A 17,664-nucleotide genomic window follows, 5' to 3' on the forward strand; every position below is an offset into this window, starting at 1 on the left:
TTTAATTTGGCTCCTATTTATAAATATTTCATTCTAACATATTTGTTGAGTTAAACATAAAAACGTATAATTTTCCCCATATCTTCAGAGAATCTCAAGGCAATGAAAGGAAGCTATCATTCAAACATTTATTAAGCACCTATTATGAACGACACAGTGCTATAAGGGATCAGGGGGCTAGCCCTGGACTCAAGAAAGTCTGGGTTCAGTTCTTTTCTATGATGCATACTTGGAGTAGGTTTGTTTTTAGTTTTGTGTTTATTCAGTTGTCTCTGATTCTTCATGACCCCATTTGTGATTTTCTTGGCAGATCTTGGAGTGGTTTGCCATTTCTTACTCTAGTTTCTATATTAGGAAACTGAGGTAAACAGGGTTAAGTGACTTATCCAGGATCATACAGTTAGGAAGTAGTTGAGGCTGTATTTGAACTCAGGACTTCCTGACTCCAAGTTTGGTGCTCCATCCACTGCCCCATTTATTGCATCACCAAGAATAAATCGCTTAAACTCCCAGAATCCTCAGGCAATTATTTAAGACTGTAAATTAGAATGTAGCTGATCTTTATAGGTGTAGGGATTAGAGGATGGGTGGGATCCAAGATCAATAGAAGGGTCCATGGATTCAGAATTCTGAAATTCCTTTCTCTGATTATAATCTCTTGTGGTACTTCTCACTATATCCTTCTTCTTTAACCTCATCTACTTGATCCTCCAGTTCCTTAGCTTTGCATACTCTCTTAGGCTATAAGTCTCTCCTATGGCTGCATTTGCCTCCTTTCCTAATCTTGATCCTCAAGTTCAACATTATATTCCATTTTACTTTTGACCCTCTTGACCCTTTTTCCTATCACTATTCATTTCTTTTATATTTCTTTGTGCGGGAACTGTCTCATTTTGTTTCCTTTTATCCCTAGGAAGTAAGCACTCAATACAGATTTGATGTCAGGTTTGAATTCTACACCAGGAATCCCTCATTCTAAGAGACTCAAAGGTTGAGACACAAAAACCTTTCTCTGCTCTCATGTATCTAACATTCTACCTATCATCTGTGAAGACAATTTAGATATATTGATTATATAACCACTTTAAAGTGGTGTTGCCCCCGACTTCTTACAGAATATTTAACTTCTATATTCTCCTCAGAAAGAGGCAGTTACAATGGACATGCCTTGGACTAAAAGTCTGGAGTCCTGGGATCTTGTCTGACTTTTTCCTATTTATTTTCCACTTTTAAGTAACATTTGCTCATGTTGCATCACATGACTTCACTGTAGCCTTGATTCTGAACATTCAACATGTACATTTTGCACTGTGTATACCTGAATGCTGTCGGAAACACCTTGGTTCAGATTTGAGACAAGATTGAGTAAAAATTTCTTGGGCAAAAAGGGGTCTCAAGTGGAAAAAATTTAAGAAACCCTGGATTAACATGACATCTAAGGAGACTTCCATTATGATAATCTATGTTCTTACAATTTCTCTTCTGAGATGTTTCTTAGGTTTAATATTTCACATTCTACTTTGTAATATTCTAAGTTCATAGTTCCTTTCTCCAATGGCTAGGTAACTAGAGCACTAGGACTGGGATCAAGAAAACCTGAGCTCAAATTTGACCTCAGATATTTACTAGCTGTGAAACTCTGGGCAAATCACTTAACCCTATTTGCCTCAGTTTCCTTCTATAAAATAGAGATGATATTTATAGTGCTGATGAACCAGGACTGTTGTGAGGATAAAATGAAATAATATCTGTAAAGCACTTACTTAGCATAATAACTGGTACATAGTAAATGCTTAATAAACATTTGTTTCCTTTTCTTTTAGTTTAAATATTTCATGATTACAAGTACTTTGATAGATAAGAGAATATAGTTGGTTGGCTAAAGGAGAAAATCAACCCTGCAACTTCTATTTATAGGAAAGGAATTGACCTTACCTGGCACAAGCTATTATGAGTTTGTTTCCCGAATCACTAAATCTTCCATAGCTGTCAACTAACACACAAAAAAAAATACTTATTTAACATAATTTTCTTAAGTTATTTAGGAAACAAAAAGTAAACATGGTCATTTGCCTAGTAGCCAGTGCTTAATAAATTTTTGCTAAATTGAGTTATATTTTATATTCAGGCCTCTTAATAAATATTATATGATACGAAACCTATATTGTTAGGAAAATGATAGTAAAGTTTAATAGAAATTTATGGTCCAAAAGAATAAGAACTTTACCTATTTCCCCCCCCCCTTTTATATCTGAATATAAGATTGAATTTTCCAGGGTTTTCCTCAGCCTTATGACCAAACCTGGGATTAGATTCTACCTACCACTCATCTCTTGACTTCTGTCTTAGCCACAAAAACTTAAGGCAGGCTTTCAAGGGAGATCCTTCTGCCATCTATTCAGCTATATTCCTCACTGGATTTCTTTCTAACCACTTAGACTCTTTTTGAACTCATTCCTCAATATTCTCATCCCCCAGTAATCTCCCCATGTTAGTGATTCTCAGTTCTCATCTTTAGTATTCAAAGTCCAGTCCCCATTTCCAACTTACTCCAATCAACCTCACCCTTCCTTTCCCAATGTCCCACTACAGCCCTGCCTGTGCTTTCCATTGTGCCCTCTGGAATGCTTACTTTGTTCATAACTAACTTTTTTTTCACTTTAGAACTCTTCTTTTTTTACTTTGTCCATCTTCTAGTATTCACTGAGACCTAAATTCCTTCTAATGATACTGTTTCCCTCCTGAAGATACCTCCTGACTCACTGGTCTTAGGGGGGAATTGGAATACTTTTTGTTTTCCAGTGCTACTTCCAGACTCTATCTACCACTATCACTTTGAAACCTCTCCTTTGAGATTCATTCAACTAATATTTATTATCCTATTCAGATCCTAGTGGCCATTATCCATCGAGCTTCAGGACATTCTCCTGTCCGTACTGGTTCAGTCTTTCTTTTCACAACTCCTGCCCTAATACTAGGGAATATATGAAGACACACACATACATACACATGTCTATATATCTACATACACATCACTATATTTATATATATGTACATGTATGTAAATTATAGATATTTTTATCTATCTTAACCATACATAGATGGTCATATCTTTGATCTTGCTAGCACCCACACATTTCTCTTCCATATTCATGAACTCTAAAATTCTATTTTCAAATCATAATCTTTTTACATTCTATTTTTCTCTCTGCCTTTCAATACCTAACCTTGTTTTTCATCCTCACTGTGACCTCCAATTCCTCCTTCCCTCCATCCTTTCCCAGGATACTGCTCCTACATTGATTATACCTTCCTTCCTTCCTTCCATGTCTTAACCCCTCAGTGAACATTGCATCTCCCACCTCCACATTTCTGCCCTGGCTGTCTTCCTTGTCTGGAAGGCTTTTCCTCCTCACTTCTTTCTTTTCCTTTCTCTGACTTCCTTCAAGGCTCAGTTCAAATCTCAACTTCAACAGGAGGCTTTTCTTAACCTCGACACTAAAAATACTTCCCAGATATATTGTACATACTCAGTTATCTTCATATTTTTTCAATAATTACAGAAGGAATGCCTTGAGGGCAGGGTTGCCTTCCTTAGCACAGAACATGTTACATAATAAGTGCTTAATATGTGCTTACAGTTCACTAAATGACTGATTAATTATGAAATCAGCTCTGGAGTCAGAACATCTGGGTTCATTTCTCACCCCTGACATTCACCACCTATGTGACCTTGGGCAAGAAAAAGAACTAAAAAAGAACGATCCAGTCCTGAAAGAGTTTACATTATACTGAAGATACAATGCATAAGCAGGTATGAAAATATGAAATAATTTGAAGAAGAAAAGTACATGAAAACTAGGGGGCTTCCTGCAGGAAGTAGAAGGTGGAAGAGATCAAGGTGAGGAGTATGCTCCAGGGATGGCAGAGAGTCTGTGCAAAGGCCCAGAGGTGGAAGAGAGAGTGCCAGTGGCAAGGAGGCCACTTTGGTTAGAATGCAGAAAGTATGAAGAGTTGGTAATGTGAAATGAGCCAGAAATGGAGGCAGGAGGCAAATGGGAAGTACTTAGATGACTAGCTGAGGAAGTGGTATTTTATCCTAGAGGCAAAATGTTGCCCCCAGAGATTTCTGAGCAGGGGAGTGACATGGTCAGGCCTATGCCTCATAAAGATAATTTTGGCAGCAGCTCTGTGGAGGATGGATTGGAGAAGGAAGAAGCAGAAAGACTGATTAGGATGCTATGACAATAGACAGATAAGAGATGATAGACAGATAAGAGATGACCATTAGGGAGAGTCAAATGGAGAAGTCGAAACTAAGATCAATATTTCTCTACATTTGACCTTTATAGAACTTTGCAGCTGTATAAAGCCTATTGTTAAGGTTTCAATATCCATCAAGTACTTTCTATAGGAGTGCAAATCCCATAAGAGAAAGTGACATTTATTTTTGTGTCAGATCAGTTCACAGAATTCCTACATCACATAATCTCTGGAAAAGGAAGTGGACTGATCAGGTAGTGAAGATGAGAGACAATAGTTAGTATTATCCTCCTCTTCCTCCCTCACCTCCCCATCCCCACTTTTCAGCTTTATTGTCTTCCCTCATTAGATTATAAGCTCTTGGAAGCAGGGGTTGTTTTTTGTTTTTCCTATTTATATCTTCAGCACTTAACCAAGTATTTAGCACATAGTAAGTGCTAAATAAATGTTTACTGACAGACTATTTTGGATTCCTTTCAAGACATGAAAAGAATAAATAGAAGGAACCATGGCCACTAGGTTGAATAGCTCATTGCTTTCTGACATCATCTCATACTCATGTCTGTGTGTCTATTCAGGCTGTTCCCTAACCCTGAATTTATCTTGCTTTACCTACTAAATTCTACCCATCCATCAAAACCCAGGTTAAATGCCACCTCTTCCAGGAAGGCTTCCAGGAAGCCTTCCTTGTGACTGACTTACCTTCCATCTCCTGGGATTCAATTCTCAACTCAAAGTTACAGATCTCCTTAGAAGTACCAATATTATGAACAACAGTCCTTATCTATAGAGAGAAAAAAATAGAGAGATTGGATTTAAAAAAGAAAAGACAGAGCCAAGATGTAAGGAGACTATCAGGACCTAGTTGAATTCTCCTAACATTTCCCTCCAAATAACTTTTAAATAATGCCTCAAATCAAATTTTGGAATGAAAGAACCAACAACAGGTCAGAGGGAGACATTTTCTTAGCTTAAGATAACTTGGGATAAATGCAGAAGTCTGTAATATTGGGGTGGGCACAGGCCCAGAGTGAGATAGGAACAGCATTAGGGCAACCTCAATAGCCACTGAAGCACTTTTTAGAAACTCACAGCCCAGAGACAGTAAGAAGATTGGACAACTACTCAGAGGGACTTTTTGAACTACCCAAAAGTCATGATTTAAAAAAAAAATCATATTTCAAGAAATTATGAAGGAACACTGCCTCAATATCTTAGATACAGAGAGTAAAATAGAAATGGAAAAAAATCTACTGATGACCTCCTGAAAGAAATCTGAGGAATAGTATAACCAAATCCCCATTCTCTGAGAATTTGGTTATATATTTTTTCATGTCATTGCTTTCTTCTGAGTTTGTGTCTTGAGGTTCCCTGTCATCATAGTGGATTTTTACAGTCAGATCTTTTTTTATTGTTTGCTCATTTTTTTCCAACTTGTTTATTACTTTAAACTTCATGTTAGTCGTGGAGGTAGTCAATGTCCCAAGCTTTAAGTTTTTCTGCTCTTATATTTTCATAACTAGTTCTGGGTCTTTGTTTGTTTTTTGGTTTTGATGCTCTTGAAGTGGTGTGATCTGGGAAAAGGTAAGCTCACTGCTCTTCTGGGCTGTGATCTGCTCCTTACCCAGGTAAGGACCTTGTTCCCTTGTAACTGAAAGGACAAATGTTCCTCTCCACTATGAAACTATGACCTGGACTTGGGTAATGGAATTGTCAAACAGCACCCTGGCCTGTGCCCCATGCCAACACGAATCCCCTGTAATCTCTTTCTAACCAATTGTCCATTCCCCTTCCCCTCTCTCAACATTAAGAACTTCCTTAACTACTGTTGCTGCTATCTTCAGCCTCCAAGGCCCACAGCAGGTGTTGCTAAAAGATTACATTCAAGGCCAGTCCCAACCTTAGTAGCAATCTCTCTTTGGGAAGGACGTTTCCACATTGAATATAAGATTATAAGATGATAACTTTAAAACTGGAAGGAACCTTGGGGTCATCTAATCCAAACCTTTTATTTTATGGATGGGTAAAATAAGACCCAGAGAAGTCAAAAAACTTTCCTGAGACAATACAGGGAACCAGTATATGAACCTACGTGTTCTAATTCCAAATTGAAATACTATTTCACAGTAATTCATAAAAGCTTAGATGAAATCAGGGCTCCTTAAAGCATTAAAAATATACAAAACCTGATGTGAGTATTTACACAAATATTCAAGAGAACCTTTGCCTACATACTATTCTCCATGTGTTGGGATTAATTTTCTTCAACAGAAAATTGTGTTGGAAGCTACCATAGCTCTAGACAAAATTAACAGCATGGCAGTAGAGACAGAATTCCTTAGGTGTATTATTCCACTCATGTGGAATGAGTGGGTGTGAAATGACAGAAGAAAATATTTAACTCACTGATATTTTTAAGATAAGCACTTACATGTACAGTGGCTAAGCCACTACTGAATCCCGTGCTAACTACTAGGTCATCATTCAAAGGTATCTGAAAAGATAAAGAAGCATAGCTCTTATTATTTAACATGGAAAATAAATGTAGCATTTAGGGTACATATTAAAAATTTGCCTTATTGATTCCAGTAGTACCCCCACCCCAAACATCATCTAAAGGGTCCCCTTCGATGATAAATCTCTTTGCACTTAGCTACAATATTGTTGTTGTTTGGTCACTTCAGTCATGTCTGATTCTCCATGACCCCATTTGGGATTTTCTTGGCAAAGATAACTGGAGTGATTTGCCATTTTCTTCTCCAGCTCACTTTACAAAGGCAAACAGGATAAAGTAACTTATCCAGAGTCACACATAGCAGAATGAAGCTAGTTGATGTTTGAAGCTGGATTTGAACTCAGGAAGATGATTCCTCCAGGCCCAGTGCTCTATCCATTGCACCACCTAGCTGCTCTGCAGGTAGCTACACTGGTTCTTAAAGAGAAAGGTCTGTTTGCTTCCAGGATTGTACTTGATTGAATATGGCTACAGATTATGGGATATCATCACCTTAGAAAAAATCCAATGGCAGTGGCCCAAGTACAATGTAAAGATGTGGTGGGAAAAGCAATTTGCCACAGCAAATTACTAGCAATGACTTAGTCGTTACAAAGTGTCCATCTATTTTACCTGCAGGAGTGTTTCATATTTTTATTAGTGACCTGAATAAAGAATATAGATGTCATGCTGATCCTCCAACTCTTTCTCAACTAAAGGTTTCAAAAAACTCAGTTCCCCAAGTAAAGAGTCAGGGGAAGATAAATGAAAATTCTTATGAAAAAGATCTATTGGGAGAGGGAAGGAGGAGAGTTTTATGGACGATAAGCTAAAAATGAGTCAACGTTTTATTATGGAAATTTTTAAAAAGTTAATATGATCACAGGCCCCATTGAGAAATAAAGTGCCCGAATGTTTGTGGCAGCCCTTTTTGTAGTGGCTAGAAACTGGAAACTGAATGGATGTCCATCAGTTGGAGAATGGCTGAATAAATTATGGTATATGAAAATTATGGAATATTACTGTTCTGTAAGAAATGACCAACAGGATGATTTCAGAAAGGCCTGGAGAGACTTACACGAACTGATGCTGAGTGAAATGAGCAGGACCAGGAGATCATTATATACTTCAACAACAATACTAGATGATGACCAGTTCTGATGGATCAGGCCATCCTCAGCAACGAGATCAACCAAATCATTTCTAATGGAGCAGTAATGAACTGAACTAGCTATACCCAGAAAAAGAACTCTGGGAGATGACTAAAACCATTACATTGAATTCCCAATCCCTATATTTATGCACACCTGCATTTTGATTTCCTTCACAAGCTAATTGTACAATAATTCAGAGTCTGATTCTTTTGTACAGCAAAATAATGTTTTGGTCATGTATACTTATTGTGTATCTAAGTTATATTTTAATATATTTAACATCTACTGGTCATCCTGCCATTTAGGGAGAGGGTGGGAGTAAGAGGTGAAAAATTGGAACAAGAGGTTTGGCAATTGTTAATGCTGTAAAGTTACCCATGTATATATCCTGTAAATAAAAGGCTATTAAATTAAAAAAAAAAAAGAGAAATAAAGTGCCCAGATATCAGGAAGGTGATAGATAGTCCTGGTTATATAGCTATGCCCTTGTATGCCCAGGTCATATATAATTGGAACAGGAGGTTGGCCAGACACACAATAAAGGTGATGGATGAGAGATCATTAGTAATGATATTGATGGACTATTATAAAGAGCCAGATGAAGTCCTTAAGTCTGATTTGTGACTTTTCTGTGAAGTAGTTATACAAAAATAAGGATAGACTCACCTAGAATGATAGAGCATGGAAGGGGATTTCTGCACCAATGGAGGGAACACCCAGGATGATTATGCTTGCTTTGAAATACTGACATTTATTTGGGTTGGTTTGCTGAGTACGCCAGAAAAAAAAGAAAATATGCTAGTAGTCAAATGCTTCCTTATAGCTATGTTGGCATCCCTACATAGTCAACTCATTCTGTTTAAGAGAATAACCTAAATTGTTGTGCATAGTAACAATTTTTCATTTTTAAACATCAATTTTAGGGGGGTTTCTAGTAGAGGCTTCACAATTCATAGCAATGTGACATTTTTCAGTGCCCCTAAGGTAGGTGCCATTATAGGGACACAGGATAAAACTCTAAAATGGGTAAATACTGTACAGTGTAATGGCTAAAAAGCTTCACTTTGAATAAAAGAAAACTGAGTTCATGTTCTTGATTTGATACTCCGTAAGTGTGTGACTCTGGGAAAGTCACATTTTTCCTCACCTATAAAATGAATAGTTTGGACTAGACATCCTCTGAGACCCCTCCAGCTATAAATCTATGATAAATTTAACTTCTTATCCCTCTATGCCTTTAGAACCTCTCTTCTATCTCTGCTCAACTTTGCTTTCCTTTCACAATTAAAAATAAATAAATAATGATCACAAACAGCATTCAGATCTGGCATGCAGTTCAGCAACTAGCTAACATGATGAAAATAACCACACATGAATGATTTACAGAAGATTAAAACTGCCATTGGCTTTAGAGGGAAGGCCACACAGCAGGGTGGAAGCAGATATAAGATTAGTTCTTATGTCTTCTGATTTCTAGATTAATGTTCTTTCCACTCCATGACACTGTTTCTCATAGTAAGAACCAAACAGTAAAAAGTTTCCCTTATTTCCCTAGTATTCAGATTTGAATTTTAAAATAATTTTAGATCTAGAACCATTAGTTAACTATATCCATCTATTTTACCTGCAGGAGTGTTTCATATTTTTATTAGTGACCTGAATAAAGAATATAGATGTCATGCTGATCCTCCAACTCTTTCTCAACTAAAGGTTTCAAAAAACTCAATTTCCCAAGTAAAGAGTCAGGGGAAGATAAATGAAAGTTCTTATGAAAAAGATCTATTGGGAGAGGGAAGGAGGAGAGTTTTATGGATGATAAGCTAAAAATGAGTCAACATTTGATTATGGAAATTTTAAAAAAAAGTTAATATGATCACAGGCCCCATTGAGAAATAAAATGCTCAGAATCAGGAAGATGATAGATAGTCCTGGTAATATGGTTATATAAGGTTATGCCCTTCTTAGAGCATATAGGGAGTATTGTGTTTTGTTCTGGATATTCTATTTTAGGAAGAAAATAGAAAAACCGGAGAGATGATGGCCATCTAATGGAGGTTTATAGAGCTTTGAAATCATGACATTGATTGAAGTAACTGAGAATGTTTAACTCTAAGAGATATAGTGAAGAATATGATACTTATGTTCAAATATTTGAAAGATTGCTACCTGGAAAAAAGACCAGCTGACTCCAGGATTACTAGGAGCAGTACCTACAAATTACTGAGAGGCAGACTTGGGCTTAGAGGTGGAATGGGTTGCCTTGGACACAAGTGAATTTCTCATCCTCTGACATCTTTGAGCCAAAGCCTGATGACAAATAACCAAGGATGCTATAGAGGAGAATCCCCTTCAGGGGTGATTTAGCCTAAATGAAACCTCTGATTTCTTTCCCAATTCTGAGATTCTATGATACCAGATTTATAATTTTTTTAAATGTACTTTCTAGAGTCGTTAGAAACAATTAAACAAATTTAATTTCTCAACACTTTTTTTGCATTACCTCCACTGGTCTCCCAAGGGAATTCTGGTCTGTCATTTTGTACTGGAGTATGTCACCTTTGTGTTTGTAAGAAACCTTGATGTCCATATTCAACTGAAGTTTCTTAAGCACAAGTGCATACTGAGTCAGGGCTTCAATGGCATTAATTGTATCCTGGGAAAAATCAATGAAGAGATATATGATGATCAACAGCAATAATTGCTTAGATATTTTTAACCCTTTATAACAAAACATCTTTCCATCCAGTTGTATTCCCATTCATGCAGAACTAAACTTGATGTCAGGAAGACTCAAGTTCAAATCCAGCCTCCAACAGCCCTTGGTAAGTCACTTAACCCATGTTTACTTTAGTTTCCTCATCTGTAAAATGGGGTTAATTATATTTACCTTCAAGAGTCATTATAAGGTAAAATGAGATAATATTTGTAAAGTGCTTTGAAAACCTTAAGTATCATATTTTTATTGTGTTAATTTTCAATCATGTCCAACTCTTTGTGATCCCATTTGGGTTTTTATTAGCAAAGACATGATTTGCCATTTTCTTCTCCAGTTAATTTTATAGATGAAAAAACTAGAGCAAACAGGGTTAAATGACTTGCTAAGGGTTACATAATTAATAAGTGTCTGAAACTGGATTTGAATTCAGTAAAAGGGTCTTCCTGACTCCAGGTCTGTGCCTAGTTAATAAGTTAATAATAGCTAGTATTTATAAGGTGTTTTGGAGTCAGCTAGGTGGCACAGTGAATAGAGTGCCAGACCTGGAGTAAGGAAGCCTACACCTCTACCTACCTTGATGGTAGTAAAGAACCCTTAGGAAAGGGGGAAATCTAATCACCCTAGCCCTCAGACAGTGGGGCTAAGATAGTGCTAAATATGTAAATAGAAGGTCTGCCTAGTGGGAGATAGGTAGACTGGAGTGATAGATGACAGAGAGAAGGTCTGATTTGGGGTTATTAAACTAGTATCTATGAACTCGGCTTTTGTTTTAAAAATGTCTTTGACAATTATATCTCAATATAATTGGCTTCCTTTATAATCCTATGTATTTTTTTTGCATTTAAAAACATCATTTTAGGAAAAGGTCCATAAGGTTTCTCTAGGCTGACAAAAGGAATACATAAAAAATACAAAAATTTGTGTAAGAATCTCTGGCCTACTCAGAGAGTAATCTAGGGTCCCTGGAGAGATGGGGGAGGGAAATGTTGGAGTTAGCTCAAAATGGCCCAGGTAAGAGTTGATAAATTTTCAGTGTGATCATTCATATCTTGGAAGTGGGCAAACACTACAAATTTAGGATTCATTTATTGTTTTCTTGATTGTCCAAATTTTAAAAAGTGATGGAAACATAAAGTTGTGTCCCGTATACAATTTTTTTTTTCAGAGAGACAGAGAACATTTGCCAGCACATTTCCTCTGGTAGGGAAAATGCATACATGTAGACCCCTAGGAAACATCTTGGTTCCAAATAGCAACGTTGGAAAGGTTGGAGACTGGGCTGAAGGATTTGGTGACCAAACAAAGGAGTTGGGGACCAATTCAGAGTCGGCACTAAGAGTTTCCAGTTAAACAAAAGGGCACTTAGCTGGTGGAGTGGATAGAGTTGCAGGCCTGGAGTCAGGAATACTCATCTTCCTGAGTTCAAATCTGGCTTCAGACACTAGCTGTGTGACCCTAGACAAGACACTTAATCCTGTGTGCCTCAGTTTCCTCATCTGTAAAATGAGCTGGAGAAGTAAATGGCAATCCAAGAAAACCCCAAATGGAGTCACAAAGAACTAGATATGACTGAAAGGACTAAACAACAAACAACAAAAGATAAACAAAGCCTACACTGTGTTCAATGTATTATTATATAGAATAAATCAAAGGAGCAATATACATTTATCAAATACCTACTGTGCGCCCTGTGCTAAAGACAGAAAGATGAACATGAAATAGTCCCTGCCCTCAAGAAGTTTACATCATAATGGGGAAGATCAGGTATACAAGTATTTCCATATGTGTATATTGAATATATATGATATACATATATTTATATATTGTAAATATAGACGGAAATCACATAATAAATCATTATTTAACTGAGCTGAATTGTTAATCTCAGGATTTGTATAGAAACCAAGATATTTTCACTCTTTCTTTGGGAAATTTAGATGAGTTGCATCCAATGTTCCCAGAAGAAAGTTTGAGTGGCACATGAGTCATAGAGAAGATGGTCAATGTGATATCCTAAAATCAAACTCAGTGCAGGCAGACCCAGAGAAGCAATTCTGATCCAGAAGTTAACTATGTAAGGAATTTTATAGCTCTTGGTCAGAAGAGGTGGGTTTAATGCTGACCCTCTTATCTACCTCCTGTGTGATGTTGGGTAAATCACCAATTCTCTATAGATCTCAATTTTTTTTATCCATAAAATGAACAGATTGAATTAGGAATTTGTAAGGTCCCTTCTGACTCTAAAATCCTATTATTCAAAGGCCTACTCAATTATCATATTTGTAAGTTTCTGGTGGAAATGATGGAAGTAAAGACATGGAAAAGGAGTATACATAATATGCAGGGGACCAGGAAAATGCATAATGAATGAGGAAACAGCATTAAGAAATATTACCTGCATGTATACTTATTGTGTATCTAATTTATATTTTAATATATTTAACATCTACTGGTCATCCTGCCATCTAGGGAAGGGGTGGGGGTAAGAGGTGAAAAATTGGAACAAGAGGTTTGGCAATTGTTAATGCTGTAAAGTTACCCATGCATATATCCTGTAAATAAAAGGCTATTAAAAAAAAAAGAAAGAAATATTACCTGGGTGGAATAAAAACCACCTCCATATCTTTGTTCTTCAGACAACCATTTGATAATGGGATTGGCATAATTCAAGTCATTCAAAAGGAGACTGGAAAGTAAAGCATATGCAGTGGTTTCTACCATCTGAGCTGTAGTAGCACTGGGAATAGTAGTATCTTTACTTTTAAAATCATTTTTCCAAAAACGATAAATGGGTGGATTGCCTAAGAAGAATGAATGGAAAATAAATTTGCTGAAATGATACAGAATATAAATTCTTAGGATCTCTCCCCTCTCCAAATACAGCTTAGTGTTTACACTACTCATCTAGGATTTAGATTCAAATCCTGGCTTTATACTTATTACTTTGTGACTTTGGGCAAGTTGTTTATCATTTGTGTTGCAGTTTTCAGAAGGCTGGACCAGATAACCTGTGGGATTCCCCTTAGTTCTGAATCCCTGATCAGGGATTTAGTGTGATCAGGGAATCACACTAATTCCATGCCAATAAAAAATGCTGCATTGATAGAGGAATGATTAAATAAATTATAGTATACTGATGTAATAAAATAGAATACCATCTTTTGTAATCTTACGTATTTCATTTTCTGCATTTAAGTGATGCACAGGCTTCACTAGACAGGTAAGAGGGTCCATGGCCCCAAGAAGGTTAAGAACTCTTTATCTCTACCAAGAGAGCAGATAAAAATCCCTGGGGAGGTAGGGGAGTTCCTTATGTCCATCCCTTGGTTTCAGCAGCCCTAGAATGTCAGTAGTAGCAGTTTCTGTTTCCAGTGAAAGACAGCAAGCAGAGTCCAGGGACCAAATGAGGGACTTTATTGGCCTAGGGTGAATTGTAGCCAAAAAGTGAGAAATAACAAAGCCAAAGTATGGGCACAATTATTGTATATCACCTTCTTTCCATTAATATTTCATGTGTGAAATTAGAGTGTAAACTTCATGAGGACAAGGACTTAGGCATTTTACTATTTGCATAATAATGATGTCATCCTTTTTATGATAATTTACAAATTACTTTCATAGCAATAACTTTGGAAAATAGATTATAAATGGATTTGATCAGTGGGGTTGATTAATTTGATTATTCTCCCAACATCCTGAAGATATCTCTTGTCTGAGAGCCCCTGAGAGGTTTCACCTCTTGAGTTGTATATCCACTGGTGGCTTACTTACTGAGAGTACATAAGAAACTCCTATTGATTGTCTGGCTGAGACTCAGAGGGACAAGTTTTTAACAGAGCAGTTATTCCTATCTGTGGCCTAGAAAAACAACTTGGGAAACCAATTCCCTTTTTTGTACTCTTGACTTTGAGAAAACAGACCAACATCAATAGAGCAGCATTGGGGAGATGGGGTGAGGTAGAGAACTTATGGCCTGTACAGGTCCCCCTCCTCCAGGAGCAGTTAGGGATGACACGCAGGAGGAGCATACAGCAAAAAGAGGCATGTGCTGGACCCGTATCTCCTGTGGAGACCAGGGGAGATTTTGAATGCCTTAGGTAGCAGCATCTTGGAATCTCGCCTTCTAGCCAGAAAAGAAAGCCATTTAGGCAGCCTCAGTCTGGGGGAGGTGCCTCACAGACAGCCCCTAGTTTAAGAGCTGGATTATATATTTAGAAATTTTCTGATAGAACATGCTCCTTAAAGAAAGAGGACAAGAATCCACATAACTCCTATATAGTATTCTGCTTAGACAGAAAAGTCAATAAGTTACACAGACAATGCTAGTTCAATGGGAAGGGAATTGTTTGTTCAGCTGTCCCCCATGTATATTTGCCTTCTGCAACAACAGGGTAGCTCTATAGATTTTGTGGGGAGGAAGCTGTGTGGGAGACTTTGTGGGAAAATGAGACTTGCAAGAATGTCAAAGGTTTATCCAAGTAGCAAATCCAATTCAGTTTGCTTCATGGGAGAGGTGATAAGCAATTAAGGGATGTATGTACTGCCTATTTCTATTTATGGTACCTATGAAGCTTTTGCATCTTCTGAGTTTTTTTGTGGAATGAAATTTGTTGAGTGAATTTTTTGTTGGATCTGGGGATCTCTTGTAACTATGTTTGGGGAAGTCTAGCCATGAGTTCTAATGTGAGTATACGAGAAGTTTTCCTGCAATAACTTCAGATGGGGGACAATAAGCCAAGAGAGCTCTATGAGAATTCTGTTCTCTATTCAAGAATCTATGAGATTGTACAGGTTTTTAGGAACTCTAGGTTATGACTGTTGTTTCCCAGAAGAAAAACATTAAGAGAGATTAAATGACTTGTTCAAAGTGATATAGCTAGAGAGTTGTAGAAATAGAACATGAACTCAAATCTCCTGACTTCCAGCCATTACCATCCTTACTCTGTCACTATATTCCTCTCAGAAGGGTCTCAGGCATAGGAAATAGTCAATAATTAATTAAGGAATGGAAATATTAATTGCTATACCTTTAACAAAAGCTTCTCTTTTTAACTTTGAAAAGATGGCACGAAAATCAGGGTGAAATGGAATCCCAAGGGCCAAGGCATAAGATGTAATGGCTAAAGTAAAAGTGCTCTGGGCATCTGTACCATGTTCCAGGAGGTAGGACTCAGCCTTGGTGATGGCTTCATTGATTCTCTGAAAATAAGTGAGGAAGATACATTAATCATATTGTCCAGCATTATCCTGGCAACTTACACTATTTACTCTTACAATTAATGCTGAAGAAACATGGAGACTTTAGATTTAGCAATTCAGAAATCACTGGTAACTTTGGAAAAAACAATTTTCATTGAATGATGAGGCTAGAAAACAGAATACAGAGGTAAAAACCAGAATACCAGGGAGTAAACACTATAACAAGGAGCAAGAGGATGACTATTTCTCCAGCTACTATCATAGGAGCCAAAGCTGCATGGATGAACTACCACCAGCCTTGTTGAGAGTTGGGGTTTGGAGACCTCCTGCTCCCTATTGCCAAAATCCTGGAGTACTGTTGTTCTGTCTTGATTCAATGCAAAATGGTAGAGTTTTCTTTGATGACTAAACTGGGATGAGGAGATAGGTCTTTGCTAAATTGACTCTCACTTAGAACCAAAGATATTATTCACTTCAGATAACAGGTCTCTTAACCAGGACCTTATTTGAGACTAGAGCCTAGGACATCATGCTTCTTATCATAAGGACCTCATCTAAGAGGAGGACCACTGGCATTATGTCTAACACATAGTTCTATATTCAAAGAATTTTTTTCAATATGGTTCTTCAGCATCATCCCTCACTATCTCAGTATGAGAGAAAGAAACTGATCTTAAATGTAAAATTTGGTCAGGTTCCAAGAAGTGTAATTACCAATATTTATTGACTCAGATACCTGACCAAATCTCCTTTATTTTCCCTTGATACTTCAAAGAGAACTGGCATGTCCTCTGTAGTCACTGGGCCCTTGAGGGCCCATAAAATATTCCATATTTCAATCATATGGCTGGCAGATGCCTACCATTTCCTCTTGAAATGCCCATGGAGTAGTCACTGGCTCCCTTCTCCTGCTATCCTTTTCTTCCTTCCTTCATCCTCATCCACTTTAGCACTTCGTCTCCTGAATCTCTAATCTGTTCTATCTTCATTTTGAGTTGTGCCTGATTATTCTATCATTAATAAACTTACCTTCAATTTAGACCTTTTCCATTAACTTTGAACATTTCTATACTCCCTGAAACCTGACTTTCCCCAGAAAACACCAAGTCCCTGGTAACTTTTTCCAGCACTGGATCCTTCTTTTCTCACACCCCTTACCCTACTACCTCTGAAATACTGGGCATGACTAAATATTACTTGCTCCTCATTGCCAATTCCAGACTCTCTACTGCCAGCATTAAGCAGCATCCTCTTTTGAGGTTGTTCCATATGTCTGTATTACTCTATACAAATCCTGGTTGCAGTCCTCTAGCAGCCCCAAAGCTATTCTTTCCACTTTCTCAGAAAGTTTGGCAAGAGATTTCTAGTCTTCCTTTCTACCCAACTTTTGCCCTTATATTCAGGGATTTTATTATATATATCAATGTCTTCTTAAACATTTTTATTTCATAGTTCATTAACCTCAGTTCCCATGGCCTTCAACTTTATTCTATCTTAATCATATGCCAAAGATAAAAATTCCTTGATCACATCAAAATTTACAATCTTTCCATTTCTCCTTATCTTTCTCCTAAATCTGTTGATTACCTTCACTGTGACTTCCCACTATTCTATTCCTCTATCCTCTCACAGTATATCATACCTATTAAGGCTTCACTTGAAAGTCTTGATTCTATGATGAACCAGTTACCTTATTGCCCTATCTTTGGACCTTTAGTCTCTAATTCCTTATATTCTTGGCTTTTTGCCATGCATGCTCACCAAATCCCATTCTCCACATATGCTTTTTCTGTTCCTACACACAAGCTACTGAATGCTATTAGAGAAAACGATTTAGT

At 37.2% G+C, this 17,664-nt stretch overlaps 1 protein-coding gene across 1 annotated transcript in view; it reads right to left on the reverse strand.

Moving 5' to 3' along the window:
- The window catches only part of C5 (complement C5), a 114,974-nt gene that overhangs the window by 25,257 nt on the left and 72,053 nt on the right, over positions 1 to 17,664 (reverse strand). The window contains exons 28-33 of the mRNA XM_003757080.4: positions 15,655 to 15,826; positions 13,223 to 13,428; positions 10,412 to 10,564; positions 6,695 to 6,757; positions 4,966 to 5,047; positions 1,936 to 1,993 (exon numbers count right to left, since the gene is read on the reverse strand). Coding sequence (XP_003757128.3) covers positions 1,936 to 1,993; positions 4,966 to 5,047; positions 6,695 to 6,757; positions 10,412 to 10,564; positions 13,223 to 13,428; positions 15,655 to 15,826 — 734 coding nt within the window. The remainder of the gene's footprint in view (positions 1 to 1,935; positions 1,994 to 4,965; positions 5,048 to 6,694; positions 6,758 to 10,411; positions 10,565 to 13,222; positions 13,429 to 15,654; positions 15,827 to 17,664) is intronic.

The sequence above is a fragment of the Sarcophilus harrisii genome, chromosome 2 (assembly GCF_902635505.1).
Source record: "Sarcophilus harrisii chromosome 2, mSarHar1.11, whole genome shotgun sequence".
Taxonomy (NCBI): domain Eukaryota; kingdom Metazoa; phylum Chordata; class Mammalia; order Dasyuromorphia; family Dasyuridae; genus Sarcophilus; species Sarcophilus harrisii.